The sequence below is a fragment of the Sebastes umbrosus genome, chromosome 11 (genome assembly GCF_015220745.1).
Source record: "Sebastes umbrosus isolate fSebUmb1 chromosome 11, fSebUmb1.pri, whole genome shotgun sequence".
NCBI classification, from domain to species: Eukaryota; Metazoa; Chordata; class Actinopteri; order Perciformes; family Sebastidae; genus Sebastes; species Sebastes umbrosus.
The window spans coordinates 8,494,001-8,510,524 of NC_051279.1; the positions used below are offsets into that span (position 1 = coordinate 8,494,001).

At 40.2% G+C, this 16,524-nt stretch overlaps 1 protein-coding gene across 6 annotated transcripts in view; it reads right to left on the reverse strand.

Moving 5' to 3' along the window:
- sema6e (sema domain, transmembrane domain (TM), and cytoplasmic domain, (semaphorin) 6E) overlaps positions 1 to 16,524 on the reverse strand; it is a 188,199-nt gene that overhangs the window by 23,726 nt on the left and 147,949 nt on the right. For all 6 annotated transcript variants that reach the window (XM_037784068.1, XM_037784072.1, XM_037784071.1 and 3 more), the window contains 3 exons: positions 15,444 to 15,521; positions 1,782 to 1,840; positions 845 to 895 (listed from right to left, as the gene is read on the reverse strand). In XM_037784068.1, the coding sequence (XP_037639996.1) occupies positions 845 to 895; positions 1,782 to 1,840; positions 15,444 to 15,521 (188 nt within the window). The remainder of the gene's footprint in view (positions 1 to 844; positions 896 to 1,781; positions 1,841 to 15,443; positions 15,522 to 16,524) is intronic.

The window sequence follows — 16,524 nt, forward strand, 5'->3', positions numbered from 1 at the left end:
TTGGGATGTTGCAAAAAAGATATGCTAATTAGGCTCATTTCTATCAACTGGTTTGGAGCGAATAAACTCAGAAGTTGGCGCTATAGGCTACGTATGGCTGTAATCCGCCAGTAAACAGAGTAGAAGAGGTAGAGGTTGCGAACCGGAAACAAAACCATTCGGCTTGGAGAGAGGTCTTCAGGAATTTGTTTCAATTGGGCAAGTTTTAATTGGTCTTTCATGTCAGCTGGTATTGGCCATGTTTCATGTTTTCAAGAGACGAAGACAATATAAATATATATCCATGATGAGCGGCTGACAGCAGAAACAGCTGATCAGTCAGTCAGTGTGATTGAAATGTTCGCTATGTCAGAATTGATTCGGCAAAAAGGTGTTTCCATAATCCATCTAGCGCATAAACTCTTTTTCGAAAGAAAAAAAACACCTCAAGTGTGCGTAAAATCTCATTTGCGCAATTGAGGACGTTTTATTGAATTTTGCCGCTTCCATACAGCTTATCGGATATGATACTTCAAAATAATAAAATATAATTAAAATATGCGAATGGAAAGATGGCTAATGTGTATCTAAAGAAGACTTTTTTTTTTTAGAAGATGGGTCTTATTTTTCTAGTTTTGGCTGTCACTTTTATTGTGACGTTTTACGCACCAACTTCGCCAACATATGAACAGAATCAAAACCGGGCTGGAACACAAATAATCAGATAGGTTATAAACAAACCTCCAATTTTACCAAATGCATTTTGAAAAAAAACAACTGCACTGAGTTCAGTTTGCTAGCCTTTAGTCTGTTAGCGCTCAGAGGTGACCAGCTAAAAATAATAGATAAAGACATGTTCACTGACCATACGCGGAATCCAGCGCTGTGTTTTGCTTGCGAGTGGTCGCCAGGACATCTGGAGAAAGACAAAGAAAGAAATTCAAAATGACATCAGCGTGTGTGGTTATATGTAAGGGATAATGCCCGACAGGGTGTCCATTATCAGGAATTAATGGACGACGTGGAGGCCTGAACTGTCCGACGCACAGTCCATTAATTCCTGATAATGGACACCTCGAAGGGCATTATCCCACTTATACCATGGCCACTCGCCAAAGGAAAAAATTAAGACTATTAATTAGATTTAGTCAATTGATTAAAAATATTTAATGATTGTCCATAGTTAATCGCGATTAATCGCAAATGAATCACATATTTTTATGTGTTCAAAATGTGCCTTAAAGGAAGATTTGTCAAGTATTTAACGCTTTTATCAACATGGGAGTGGGCATATATGCTGCTTTATACAAATATATGTATATATGTTTTAACTGAAATCAATTAACAACACAAAACATTAATACGAATATGTGTTAACGTGTTATTATCATGTTAACTTTGACATCCATACCATTCATTTAAGATTCCTGGTTTCTGGACTACAATTCATTAATTTCTAATGGGAAACATGTATTGTTGAACATGTTGAAAAGAGCTACAACAACCCACTTCTATGAGAAACATGCTTAATTAACATAGAAAGATTGAGAACAGTATTTCAGCAGGGATTGTTTACGGGGGCGGACAAACTCTTCAAGCTCCTTCAACACGAGCTGAATTGCTGCCCTCGCTGAAATAAATACTTCGTAATGCACCATTATAATTCGTTAGATCCGCAATCACTTGTGCCCGCTGTCGCTCTGCCATCAAGATCTGATAACAGTCAATAGGTGTGTTTTTTTCCCTCTCTATCTTTATTGCTTATGTAAATCCCTGAGATTAAATAAATGTTTCCATCTCACCGTGGCAGGTATCAGGGTGCTGATGGTAACCGTTCTCCACATCCTGTTCAAAGCCGCCTCTGGAAAGAAAGACACACACCCACACACACACAGAAACAAGACAAAGAAAGACAAAGAGGCACATCAGTAAATTTGCATCAAGCCATTTCCCTAACTGTCCATTTCTAACAAAGCACCTCTTGAGTCTTCCCAAAATTGGTTTTGCTGATGAGGAGTGCTTGGAGACGGGGAGGTAAGTGCACCGTAACAAAATTTAATTTGTTTTGTGTCTGGCTGAGGTCAGAGTTTCTGTGCCTCGCATTTGTTGTTGGGACACAGTGGTGGCCGGACCTGAAGGGAAAATCCACCCTCGGATCTTCAGGAAGGTTGTATATCATCAATTTTGCGGCGTTCAGCAGATTCCAGGAGTTAGTAAAGTTGTAATTTACTTTGTTGTGTGTCCTCACTTTCCCTCAACCTGCCTCCTCTGCCTGCACTTCAGATAGTCATCTAGATCTGTGCTCCCCTCTTCATACACAGCACTTTCTGTAGCTGCACTGTATTTTAGTCAACTGAGGCTACTGCTGGTGAAATTGGCACCTCGAGTTTGGCTGCTCTGCAATAAATGTCTCACTGTATGATTGTTGAATGTCAGTGAAAAGCAGTCTGGAGGGGACTGTGTTGATCCACAGCGACTGACAGCAAAACCTGTCATTTACCGCTGATGTTTTTATGGGAACACTTTCTGCTGTTGAACCTCCCGCACTGTTAATGGCAAGAGAAATATATCCACAAGACATCTATATTTTGGCCAGCGTTCTGCAGGAGTAAGAAACATACACTGGGAAGAAAAATGAACCTAGAGATGGAGGTGTTATCGTCAAAAGCTGTGTTTTTGTGTGGATGTTCGGGAGAAAAAGAAGGATAAGTTGTGCAGATTCATCGAGTTGAAAACGCTTTTCACTACCTGTTATTATCTCATGCAAGAACAGAGAGATTAAATAATGAATGAATATAGATTGGTAGATTTTTTTGCCCCCTACAATTTATGTACAGTGTGGATGAGTTGCTCTTTCTAAACACATCTGTGTAAATTCATTGTACTTCATTGCACTACTTGTACATCGCACTCACATCATATTCTACAGACTTAAGAAAACGTCTTTGTTTGGTACAGATCCCCACAAAATCACACCATAATAATTTAGCTTTTTCAAAGAAAATCTGAATAATGATGTAAAAAGTATCATTCCCTCTAATATTGCAAATCATATCGCAATTGCAATATCAGTCAAATATCATCGTAATTAGATATTTTTTTCAAAATTCTGCAGCCTTTCTGTTCAAACTGCCTTTTTTCATGAAGTTATACAGACTGTTTTGGCGATTGTCATCCTGCATAATCAGGACCCTCGTGGGGAAATCTAATTCTGGTGAGCGACAGAAGTTTATGCAGCATTTTAACGCTCCCAGATGACTGGTGCGAACGCATAGTCCAAACGTCGGAGAGCGCACAGACACGTTTATGATCGGCATACTGTGGGATCGCTGTCACACACTTTTTAATGGAGTTAATGAACTGACAAAGTACACAGAGTCGGATACAAACAGCAGTTTTGACAGTTTTTGACCCATTAATTAGGGAAAACATACAAGCCAGCATGCAAATATACATGGCCTTAAATACAGATCGCTTCCTCAACAGATTTCACAATCAGTAGATTGATTTATTAGTATTTTAGCTTTTGGAATTATGCTAAAATCACATATCTGCTATTATAAAAGCCTTTGGTTGGTTTATTTGCGAACCGCACCAGACTACCTTTTCAGGCGGTTTTGGTTCGGTTGTTTGGACCTCACCAGGGTTTCACTGACAGCTTCCACACCAGCTCAAACAAACTGTACTAACCGGGCAAACGGACCTGAGTATGTTTTAACCGATCCAAGCATGTTAGGTGTGAAAGCACCCTTGGTAATTAAATCTCATTAAAGGGACAGTGTGTAGGATTTGGTGTAGTTGCAGATTGCAACCAACTGAGTACCCCTCCGCTCACTCCTCCCTTTCCGGTAACATGAACTGCCGAGTGCAAAACCATGGTAACGCCGTTGGCCTCTTAGGTTTAGAAAAAAAACCCTATCATGGTTTTGTGTTAAAATTACTTCAAAACAAAACGAAAAATGCAACAAATGACGACGTTTCACACGGAACACGAACACCAGTCTCCTGGGGGAAAGTCTGGTGTTTGAAATTTTACACACTGTTCTTTTAAATCAAACTTGAAAAGTGAGGTACATTTGAGCAAAAAATTAAAAAAAAAAAGCTCAATCATGTCAAATAAATCCTTCAAAAATGTTTTAACTGTGCAATTTCTGCCATTCTGAACTTGCTGCTGTGCAATCCTAATCCTCTTCTTTTGAACCAATCCTCCGAACTGACAAGAAACCCAATCTGGCAATCATTGATTTTCTGCTGCTCTGATGAAAATGTGCCTACAATTGATACGCTGTTCTCCCTCCAACAGACGCACCCATCTTTCACCTTCTAGTCAATCAGAAATCAAAGGCTCATCGAGACACATCCCTTCGACGCTTGAGTAATGAGATTGAGCCGACGCACGGTGGGGCGGAAGCCCTTCTAGCCGAGCGGAGCTTCGCATCGACGCCAACAATCTTCCCACATGTTGTAATGAACCAAATAAAATAGACATGAGCACATGTACTGCACAAGCACAAGCGTAATGATCCGGTATTCACGCTGAAACACTTTGTACAAGCATGCATGCACGCCTACTCTATAACAAACCAATTAGTTCCTTATATAACCTCAACACAAATCATCTCACACAGATTACATGCAGTCTTCCAGCACACATTTATAATTAGCAAGCAAACTCTCTCACACACACACACGCACACACACACACACACACACACATCCTACACAGAAACAATACATGATCTTGTACATACATTTTTAGATTTCTTTGTAGAGACTCACAAACCTCAAGACAAACATACCTCTCAGCTCCTGAGAGAAACAACAGATGTCTAAATTGGTGAACAGTCAAAGAGCGAGAACACTGAACTCAGCTGGAGGAAGAAAAATTCAGCTCAAATAATTAATCACCACAATTTCTTCAGTGTGCGTTAAAGCAGCTACGCTGCCGTCAACTGTCAGCTTTAGGGATGTGCGCTTGCAAATCCTGCTGTGAGGAGGCCGCTTAGCGCACAGATACACACCTGGTGCACTAAATTACACCCTCTCCTACTCGGTAAAAAACCCCTGGCTCTCTTATTGTAAGTTCCTTTACGTTTCCTGAGGAAGGAGGGATACGCTGTAAGACGGGAGGTGATGATCAAATCAAAGAATGCCAGACTGATGCTCACTGTTTGTGTGAAGAATGAAGTAGTCTGGGAGAAAACAAACAAACAAAATATGAAAATATATCTTTAGAGGATGTATTTTTACAGCTTGAGAGCATCATATCTACAGCAATTTGTTTTTCTTTGGTATGAATCATAGTGAAAAGTTTTCTTCAGTTTATATTTGAGTTGTTAATCCCAATCTTTTTGGCTTGTGACCCCTTAAAATAAAGCTTTGTCTACTCTACAGTTGCAAGTCTGAAGGTTGTGACCACATTAAAGGGACTGTTTGTAACTTTCGGAAATGCGTCGGGCTCGAGCTTGCTCGCTCTAAATAGATGATAGCATTTGATAGCATCGCTTAAAACAGTGAGGCGACACACGTCAACTAAAAGCACAATATCACTCTATATTTCAGCTGCTTGGCAGTAATGTTAGCTGACCAGACGGAGGTCTCTCCATGAACATGATTTAGATCTGATCCTAGTGTTGGCTTTTCCTGCTGCAGCCTCCGGGGCTGAAGCAGGAAGAGAAACGTTATCGTCTCCGACCGCGGCTGGAGGGAACAGGGAGACACCGGCACCTGGTCGGAGACGATAACGTTTCTCGCTGCGGAGCCCCGTCACTTCACAAGACACGGGAAACCTCTGTTGGTCTGGAGGAGCTGCAGCAGTTATTTCTGCACAAACGTCCACTGTACATTTACTAGATATTCTCAGAGCTAAACTAACTCTTCTGCAGCGTGTAGTGAGCGCACATAAACGTGAGGCGGAGCGTGAACGCGCGCGTTGTGTGAGTGAAGGCAAGCAGGCAGAGGAGCGGTCTGAACAGTGTAGCCACAAGCGAGCGCGCATGTGCAAGCGCACATTGGAGACCGACCCAGTAGATTTATACGTGTATAACTCTTTAAGTAAAGAGTGATTATTTCCTCTCAGATTGTTTTATTGAATACTTTTTTGAGGCAAAGTTATCCAATGATTCGCACACAAATAAATAGATTAGAATGAAACTTGAAATAAAGCATAATCCTGACCACCCATGTTGAAAACTACTAGTTTAAAGTATAATTAAAGGCCTTGTTAAGCAATAATAATTATGCATTCTGGGTTTGTCACTCCACAGAAAAATGTGTTACTAACCACCGTGCCAAATTTGAATGATTAAAAAAAAATCAGCCAGTATATAAAATTAGCTTTCAAAATCCTGGAAAAATAAGCAGTATTCTCTGCTTTGTTGCACTGGCTGACATATTCCTTAATTACTGAAGATTGAAGATTGTGTCTCTCTGCTCGTCAAACTAGCAAAGTGCTGTAGAATGTGCCCGAGCATGCTCAGTGGCCTCTGCCTAGCGTGGACCTACTCTCAATCAACAAAACAAAACCCATTTCTGAGCAGAGGGGTGGGGGGGCTTTACTGAGTTGTAAACAGAGTTTTGTTAACTAGTAGGCTGACAGGTCACCTTTACGTCTGAAAAAGCCTGCCAGACTTGTCGGCACTCTTCACCATAATTGACCTTCTCTGGTGTTCATGCACATGAATAAACAGTCGAACGCGACCATCAGGCAAGAATTCATTTTTTTCTGCTCGGCTTTCCAAACACAAGGAGCTGCTGGCTGTCACATATCAACATCTGTCTGCTTTTTTCCAATAAACCTTTTCAGTCTGGGTTCATGTCCTGTAGCTGGCTCAGTTACACTCCAAACAAAAATAGTTGAATTTTCAGTTGCTGTAATGCTACCATCCGAGTCTTGAAGGCCAAACAAAACAAACTGAATGTCTTTCCACCTGGTTTGGTAGTTTTAGTGTGTAATCATTATTTGTATCTTTGGCATGGATAATAAATGAGCTTCGCACTCAGTGGCATAATGTTGATTTCATTTAGCAAAACAGAGAAAAACACAATCTTTTGGCTGGCAGGCATTTCATTTTAATGAACTCAGTGTTGACTCAACCTTAAACAACACACCACATAGATGCATTCACTTATAGTAATGGGGAACATATTATGCTCATTTCCAGGTTCATACTTGTATTTTGGGTTTCTACTAGAATATGTTTAATGTTCAAAAAACACATCATACTTCTCATCCTGTCTGTCTGAATTTCCTGCATTCACCCTCTGTCTGAAACATGCCTGTCTCTTTAAGACCCCCTCCAGAAAAAACCCAGTCTGCTCTGATTGGCTTAAACAAGAAAAATATGGTGCACCTTTGCAAAGGTAGTTCTCAAGCCGTGGGCGGTATATTCTAATGAGTCTGCATGTGACATAGGAAGGGGAGCCAAATCTGAATGGCTCGTTGAATCGCATGTTTTCTGATCTAGACAGCCCACAAAAAGTTTGTGGGTTGGTAGGTACTCCAGATGCCGAAATGTATGAGCACAAACACTGAAAAACTGAGTTTTCCATGGTATGTCCCCTTTAAGGAGAATATCTGCAAACAAATTAACACCTGCAGATTAGAGTCCATAAAAAAAGATAAAAAATGCAGCATAAAAATAATGACTTCACAAGTAGCCTAGACAACAACATGAAGAACTGCATAAATACAGATTTGTTTTCAATCTGAAAAAATGAAAATGTCTCTCAGCATTTGCAAAAAAAGCAGAGCCCAGCTGTTTTAGGAAAGGACTTATAAACTTTAAAAAAAATTAAAAAAATATGTACGATGTATAAGCTGCATTGAAAGTTTTTTTTGGCAATAAGAAAAATATAGAATATTGCCAGCCATATCCTTTAAGGCAGTGTTTTCCAATCTTTTTCCTAAAGGGACCCCTTTTCTAGGATTGAGTATCCTGCCAAAATTACATATTTTATGGATATTTTATACTATATTCAATGCAATAACATAATGCAATTTACTTAACAATAACAGTACAGAAAAAACGATAAACTGTACAATCATCGGTGTTTCATCTGCACTACCCAACTGATCCCGTTCCAGGATCTTTATCCATCCTCTGTCCTTCACAGTCTTTTGTTTTGGCATTGTGCTTTGGTGACAGTGATTATGTCAAATGCAATATGGAAGACACGTAAACTAAAAGACCCAGAAACAGCATGACGTTGAGCCGTCTGTCCACACAATCTTTCAATGTGCGAGACGAAGGGACAGAAAGAGAAAGGGGGCTGTGAATCCTCTCTCTTCTCCCTTCTCCTATCCTCTGGATCAGCCTCAAATCAGTCATTAAAATGTATGCCACCTCTGGATGAGGGGGAAAAAAAAAGAGACTGATCGTCCATGAAAGACTGATGTGAGAGAAGAGACGGTGAGAAAGAGACAGAGAGAGGAGAAAGTCCCAGGAGGAGGATGACTTTTGAGCTGCTTCGTCTTAAAACTCTGGTCAGGTCTCTTTCTGCTGCCGGATTCACATCAGTTCATCCTTCTCTCGTCCCATCACCATCTCTTTATCAGCCTCATTCCCTTTCCTCTCTTTCACTAGCACTCCTCACCACTTTTCAATGATATATAAATAGAGATATCGCTTACTGCAGGTTTAACATCAGATGTTACTTTAAGGCCTCACCGACAGCCTGAGCAGACTCTTTTCTTGAATAGAAAAACCTAAATGAGAAACAGATGTTCTGTACTTTGGATTCAAACTGATAAAACTCCCTCTCCCTTTTCTCCCACTTTTTTTCCTTCATTCACTCCTGTTTTTCCTTCACTTATTCCCCCTCTTCTCTCTCCATCGCTTCCTCCTTTCTCCCAGTTTCCATCTTTTTTCAATGTCTCTCTTTTTTTTTCCTCCATTCCTCCTTCTTGCTTCTTCTCCTCTTGTTTCCTTTGTTCTTTTGTCTGTCCGTACTTCTCTCTCTATCTGGCAGGGAGCTGATAGTTGAGTCTGGACAGGAAATTTTGGCTGATCTCTCTCACGTTCTGGTCCATTGGTTTCCAGTGCGGCTCCGTCCCGCACGCTAAACACCGACTCATAAATCAAACCTCAGCGAGCAGCTTGGAGCACCTCGCCAGCGGGAAGCCACATCTGCACTTCCTCTCTCTCCGTTGCAAGCACGTCTTACTGTACTTGTGAGGACCCTCCAGTCCTAACCTCAAACCACAGACCTAACCCTAATCTTAATTACAACCCTAATTCAAATCCTAAACTCACTCCTTAAAGTCACAACAAAATTTAAATAAATACTTTTTCATCTTGCTTGCCAACTCTCCATGCCTTATTACACAAACATTTTTAATAAGCCGAAAGATATTTTCTATCAAAATCTCATTACTTTTACCTCCTCAAAAACAGTGCATCTTTAATTACCTCGATGTGTACCAGGAGGCATCAACACAAGTTACAACACATAAAACTTTTACAGATTCCTCACAAATTAAAGTGTCTTACTACTGGATATCCTGCTTGTTTTTAACTAATGAAATGACCTCTCTCTTCACAATAATCCATCTCAACAGGAAGCAGACCATCAGATTAATCACTCTCCGCCCTCTGGATGCAAACGTTTTTTAGAGAGTAAAACGATTTCCAGTCACTGTGCCTGGTCAAGAACAGACAACTCAAACTCGAAAATTTACGACCTCCTACTCGAAAAAGTACAATGCAACACCACTAAAGATCGGAGTTCCTACTTATAAACTTTGGGGCAAATCCATCTACCCCGACTCCATGAAGAAGAAGTTGTCTGACATCACAACAATGGAAGCACACATTGTAATCCATCTGCCAAAACGCAACGTAAAGTATATTTGCCTGTATTTAATTATAATAATACCAACCCAATATTACGTCAAAGCGTATAATAGACCCGTATATCCACCATAGGACAGCATGTCAGTGTCACGTTTTCTTCCCAGAGACGTGAATATTACACGTCTGTATGAACGTGCAGTACCAGCAGGGGGAAACAAAGCCACTGATTTAGGATTAGGCAACAAAACCACTTAGCTAGGTTAAGGGAAAACGTCATGGTCGGGCTTAAAATACGTATGTAAACTAAGTAAAACACGTAACAACGTAACATCAGCACGGAAAACATGTGACAAACGTCAACACTGCAACCTCCTCACATTCTGTTGATAATGCACCTTTAAGTTAGGCTAGCTTAGCACAAACAGCTAGCCCAGCTCTGTATGAAGGTAACAAAGACTTCCTACTGCACAAAGCTCGCTGATTAACATGTTTTATTACAGGGCTTTGTTGAATACTCGATTCGGATTGGTTAATCACGGCGTTCTGCGGTCTGTTATTTCTTTATAGCAGACCGTTGCTATGTATAACAGACCGTTGCTATGGGCGCAGTTCTGATGTCGGACTCTGGCGGACCTTTTTTGTGTCAAATCATTGATTTCTTAAGTAAATAGCCGTGTAATAAGCGGGATAATGTACAGCGAGCCGTTCATTATTGTGAAAGAAACCTCGACAGGACGCCTCCGCACCTCGACGCGGCGCTGAGGCGTCTCTCATCGCCCTGAAGGGTTTTCTTTCACAACAATGACCGGCTTGCTGTACATTATCCCACTTATTACATGGCTGCTTACTTATCCCTTATACCGTCATTATTTAATCTGTACAAAAAACAATGTGTAGACACTACAAGTTATGGTTTAATTAATAATGGGGATTTGCATGTGACTATTTCGGGCACAGTGACTTCATAGAGTCACAACCAGCTGCTACCAGTCTTTATACTAAGGTAAGCTTACCAGCTGCTAGAAACAGCTGGTTAGACACGGCTCCAGGAAGTCACTGAATGCCAAGAATCCCACCGCTTTGAAATCAAAAACCTGAAAACCACCACAAAACACGACGATGGTCAATTTAAGTACAAGAACACCAAATATTATACTGTCAAATACACAAATATAAGAGGGCACACAGAAACATGCATCTAAAAGACAAAAAAAAAATCCCATTAGCCTCTGTCCGTGTGAGGGCAGGGAAAGTAATACGTCTGGGTGGCCAGGCAGAGCATATGCAATAATTCCAGCTCTGCACATTTTCAGCCGTCAAAATAATCTATTGGAGGCCGGTCAGGAGTGGAAGTGGTGCTCTGTGTGTGATGGAGGGGGAAGGTGAGTGTAGTGGGATGTCAGTCTACAGAAAACTCCACACACACACAGTTTACAACCAATGTACATAGAGGTAAGAGAGGAAACAGCCAGCGTGGTGATTTAGGAACAGCTTGTACATCAGGGACATGCAAAGTCCTTGGAGACACATCGAAGGAGAAAATAGTACCTTTAACTGCCTCTCCTCCTCCTCCTCCTCCTCTACCCTTTACTGCAGCCATGTATCTGTCTACCTATTCATCCATCCATCTGTCCATCCCACAACTCATCCATCTTTGTTCCCCATTTTGCCAGACAGTGTGGCGCACTGCTGCGTGATTGAAACACATGCAACTGGACATCACTTTTGATTTTATGGCACTGAGACAGAAAGAAGGGGGAAAGAAAATATAAAAGAGCGGTCCGCTGTTTGAAATGTGCTTACTTTTAAGAAAAGGAATTTGGTTTATTTAATTTGAATTTTTGGTTTCATGACTGTTTCTGACTGAGAAATTGGTTGCAAATAGCCACTCAAATCAGTGTATTTACAAAAAGCAGTAACTGTGACTGTTTTTTTTTTATTTTAATTTTCCCATATTTGTATTTTAAGTCTCAGTGAAACAGAAGTTAAAGCGTCTTTAGCTTCTGTACTGTGACGTACAGAGTGGTGCAGGAAGGATGTATTTTTGTAAGCCAACCAGGAAGTTAGCATTGCACTGGTTCCCTCGACAAAAAGACAATGGGGTTTTTCCACTGGGTTTTGGATTATCGCAGAAAATAAGCTCTGTAGAAAAACACACGTTTATGATACTTACATGTTTTGTTCAGCAAGATAATCTTCACAAATGAACACCATTTATATGATTTTTGAAGTATGAATGCAATCGCCAGAAGTAAACAAACTACACTCGGTGGCATCAGCGCGAGTATACACAATGAGGCCGTAAAGGCGGAGGAGTCGGCGTGATGACGTTTAGTATAGTCTCATTTAGCCATTTAATAGCAACTGCCTTTTTTAAGACACATAAAGGCTTCAAAACTCACAAGTGGGATATGTATTGATGTATTTTATGTCGTAGAACAAAATTTTAAAATCTCTTCAGCTTGTGTTAACCACAGACCTTATTTCAGGCATCTAATTCCCCATTGAAACAGAATATTTGATTGGACCGCTCAAAAGTGTGTGAGCTTCAGAGGACTGTGGCTCCAAAAGTTGCAGATTGATTGATGGATGAATGATATTATTGGTTGGTACTAGCTTTTGTAAGCACACATCATATTTTGTTTTACAGAAAGAAAACATGATTGGATTTTGATATAAAAATTTGATGTCATGAAGTCATTTCTTTTGCATATATTGTTAAATAGGTGCACAATATGACCGCGGATGTTATCTAAAAGGGGTTAAAACGACTTTTTTCCCCATTTCATCTCGACTTTAAAAAACTGTTTTACGACAAAATATGGTTTGGATTTTTAACCTGAACCATTCCTTGTAATATTATTTGTTTAAATACTCCTTCGTATATCAATATATGTATATAATATGTTTATTTAAAAAAAAAAACCTCTCTGTTTGATCATTGGCTGACGGTGACTCCAACAGCTAAGCTCTTAAAAAAGAGGCTCAGAGTTTGAACTGCAACACAAATTAGCTTTTTTCCGATAATGCCTCCTTCTTATCTACAAGCATGGACACGACTTGCGCTGCACCTCGGCTTGCTGAGCGAGCGACCAAACAGAAATAGCACTGATAACGTCAGTTTCCAGGCTACACACAGTAGCTAATTAGCTGCTCGGCTGCAGCACATTAGAACCTGCCTGGTATTGTTAAGACAGGTCAGTTTAGATGCTGAATATTGTGATACGTATTCTTCAACACCGCTGATAAGCAAACACTTTTGGTCAGATATTCATCATGTTGACCACATGTCTGACTCTAGATTAACTATTGATTATAATGAGAACGTCGCCCCAGCGGTGCGTGCTGAACAACTCACTGGAGGAGATATAAAAATTATTACTTCTGCGGCTGCTTGGCTACACATTATTGACTTGGTTACAAATCTGTCCGCCGTGACTGTGAGTTAGAGAACTAATAATGTCTTTATATAACTGGGACCGCCCATGTGCTTTCAGACTGGCCACTGAACTCACTAATTAGTTACGACTTCGTCCAGAGAAGAAGCAACAGCTGAACCCTCCTGCTGGAGTGTTTGATTAGAAAACAAATCTGCACACTTTTATCCCTCGGTGGTTCATGATTGGAGACCTCTCTGTTAAAAGGAGGGGAATCAACAATGAATCACATCAGGTAGAAAACCGCTGCTGCAATGCTGAAACATGCTGTCCCTTCAGGCCACACCCCAGCCAGTGATGTTAAAACAGGTGTCCTTCCATGAGCTGTTAAAGAAAAACTGGGACCAGAAGGGCAATATCAACAAAAATGTTAAAACAGAAAGCAATGCACCAACACTTTCCTGGCCTCTGCGGTTGAAGTGTTAATTTACAGTTTGGGATTGGAGGCCGTCCCAGATAATTCATCCCTTAACATCCAGTTTCCCTCATTTATTTTTCATGAAGTGGTTTTGGAAAGATCATCTTATTCCATCCTGTCTGACAGTATCACATGTATATTTTCAGGCTGGTCTCATACACTGTTTGTAGCTATACCAACGAAAAGTAATTTGTGTAAATATCGAAATCAATACATGAGTCACGTAATTGTGAATTAGGAAATATAAAGAGCGGTGAACGCCGCATAGGGAGGAGGTAGGGGTGGATGAGTGGGTCCAAAAATACCCGGCTTTCGCCCAAGAGACGTTCGTGTCCCGTGTGAAACCAGAAGTCAACGTTGATTTATTTGTCACGTAACTTACGTACTGAAGTAACACCACTTCCAGAGTTATTTTACACCAAACCACGATATTAAACCTAACCAAGAAGTTTCCTTTGAAGTTTATTTTGAAAAAGACTGTATGCATGTAACATTCGTAGGAAAAAGAACAAAAAAGGAGGAATAACTCTTTCATAAAATATCATATGAAACCTTGTATGAGAATACGATCATACAAACTGTTGTATGAGATTACGTTGCTATTCTTTCTGTATCTTCTTACTCCAACTCTACGTTGAAACTACATGTGTTTAAGGATGTTTGAGTTCAATGAAATATTAATTCAAACCAGACCAAACCGTTTGGCTGCTGCATTCCATCAATGAAAATATTCTAGATGTCTTGTCCATCATTTTATGCACATTTCCCAAACTTTAGCTTGACATATTGGTCGTCTTTGGACGCTTAAGCATCTTCACAATCATTTAAAATAAAGTTTTGTAGGATTTAACAATATTTGAGATTGTGATGACTGGCCCACCAGCAGGACAGTTGAGTTCGAGTGTTTTACCTCCCCCACAAAAAAAGTCACGCCTTAACAGAATCATCTGTAAAGTAAACCCTACATATGGTCACCTCTTTAGTATGCACACACAAATCACCATTTTCAATTTGGCATTTGTAAAATGATTGGTTTATGATTAATCATTCTCTGCACCTGAATCTTATCCATATTAGACACCTTCACGTAAAATCAGTTCATCCAATATTCCTTCACTAAACCATTACATTGTATAATGCAAACAGCTTTTGGCAGCGGTGACTCTGTAAAGTGGGACTGTCGCTGCCAGCTGTCAGATACGATTTCTGACTTTATTTGGGCTTTGCTACCTTTCACTGAGCCTTAAAACCCACTAAACATGTTGTGCTGTTTGGCTGTCAGTGTGTTGTTCTAGCTGCTCCACAGAGCACTTTTATTTCGAAACGACAAGCAGGAGGAACCGTGGCTGTAAAACTTTGTTATTGTCCCCAATATGTACACAAAATGTAAATAATAAAACTCAGCTGAAACAAACTCCTGTGCAGCCACGAGCTGCAGACACTAGCACAGTTTCTTGGGATTATGTTTGACAATTTCAAAATAATCTAAATCAATTGCAATTCAGATTTTTCTCATAACATTAACTTACACTAAAACAGACAATAATGTATCGATACTTCGGTGCACCACATTAGGATGAATGAATGTGATTCATGAGCATGCACTCAAAAGGAACAAGATACACAACACAGGAGTGAAGCAGCTTTTAACCGATCTCAAAGTCAATATTCATTCTTCATTGATGGCTGTGACGTGGTTGTGGTGACATTTATACAATCTCCAGTATAATAAGTATAAACTGTGTCATTAGCGACTCTCTCTCTCTCTCTCTGTGTGTGTGTGTGTGTGTGTGTGTGTGTGTGTGTGCGACTTACTTGAAGCCAGGTGAGACCGTGGCACAGCTGCCTGATTTGAGCCAAATGCAGTAGGGGTCCCGTGAAGACAGACAGCTTCTGCACAAGAGACACAGACAGACAGACAGACGGTCAGTGATGGAAGTAATTGTGGAGAGCAGTGTGTGTGAAGAAGCCAAGTTAGCTGGGTGATGAGGCACTACACTGCCCAACAGCAACCACTTTCCTCAACTCTGCCTTAACAACCGGTAGAGAAGTGAACTTCATGTGTAGCTCCATATGAACCACGTGACTGAAAACGTAGCGTCCCATGAGGCAGAGACACAAGTCAAAGAAACAACCAAGAAAAACAAAAACCTCATTAAATTGAAGATGAAACGGCTGCAGTTTCATTTTCATTAAGTGTGGTGAAAAGTTGCACAAATAGTTATCATTTAGCATCTCGAAGTGACAAAACAACAGCACCATTATTGCAGCATTAATCTTTACGTCTTAGCTGTGACTCTTCATGAAACTCCCATCATCGTGTTCTTATGCAAATGAATTGATCTGTTTACAGAGTCGGCTGATACACAGAGATGTGTGCAGTGTCTAAAGACAGTATAGCTAAATCCTTTTATGACTGGATGATAATAACACATGGCTGGCATTTTACTCCAGTATTCACAGTGCTTTTATGTACAGTATGAATAAAATATGTAATTAGCTGTTTGCTAACATTCAGTTTCATACAATGACTAACAGCTACACTACACTAACACATATCTCAACACGACTGCCTTCTCCATAACAGAGATGAATGCGGACGATCACATGAAAAGAAAGAGGGAAGATCGCAATCAGATTCGTTTTTTGATTAGTTAGGATTGTGGACTAGAACAGAGCTTGTTTTGTGCTCTTCTGCATCTCTTACAGGCTTTAAAATCACAATACATAGTTGTTTTGATCATGTACATTACAAGTATTTACTCCTACATAAGTGAGTTTAACTTGTAGATGAAAATGCTGTACTTGTAAACAAGCCAACAGCAACAGACAGAAATCAAAGAGCAACTTAAAGCTACAAATAACGTTATCATACAATATCGATAGATTCTGGCCC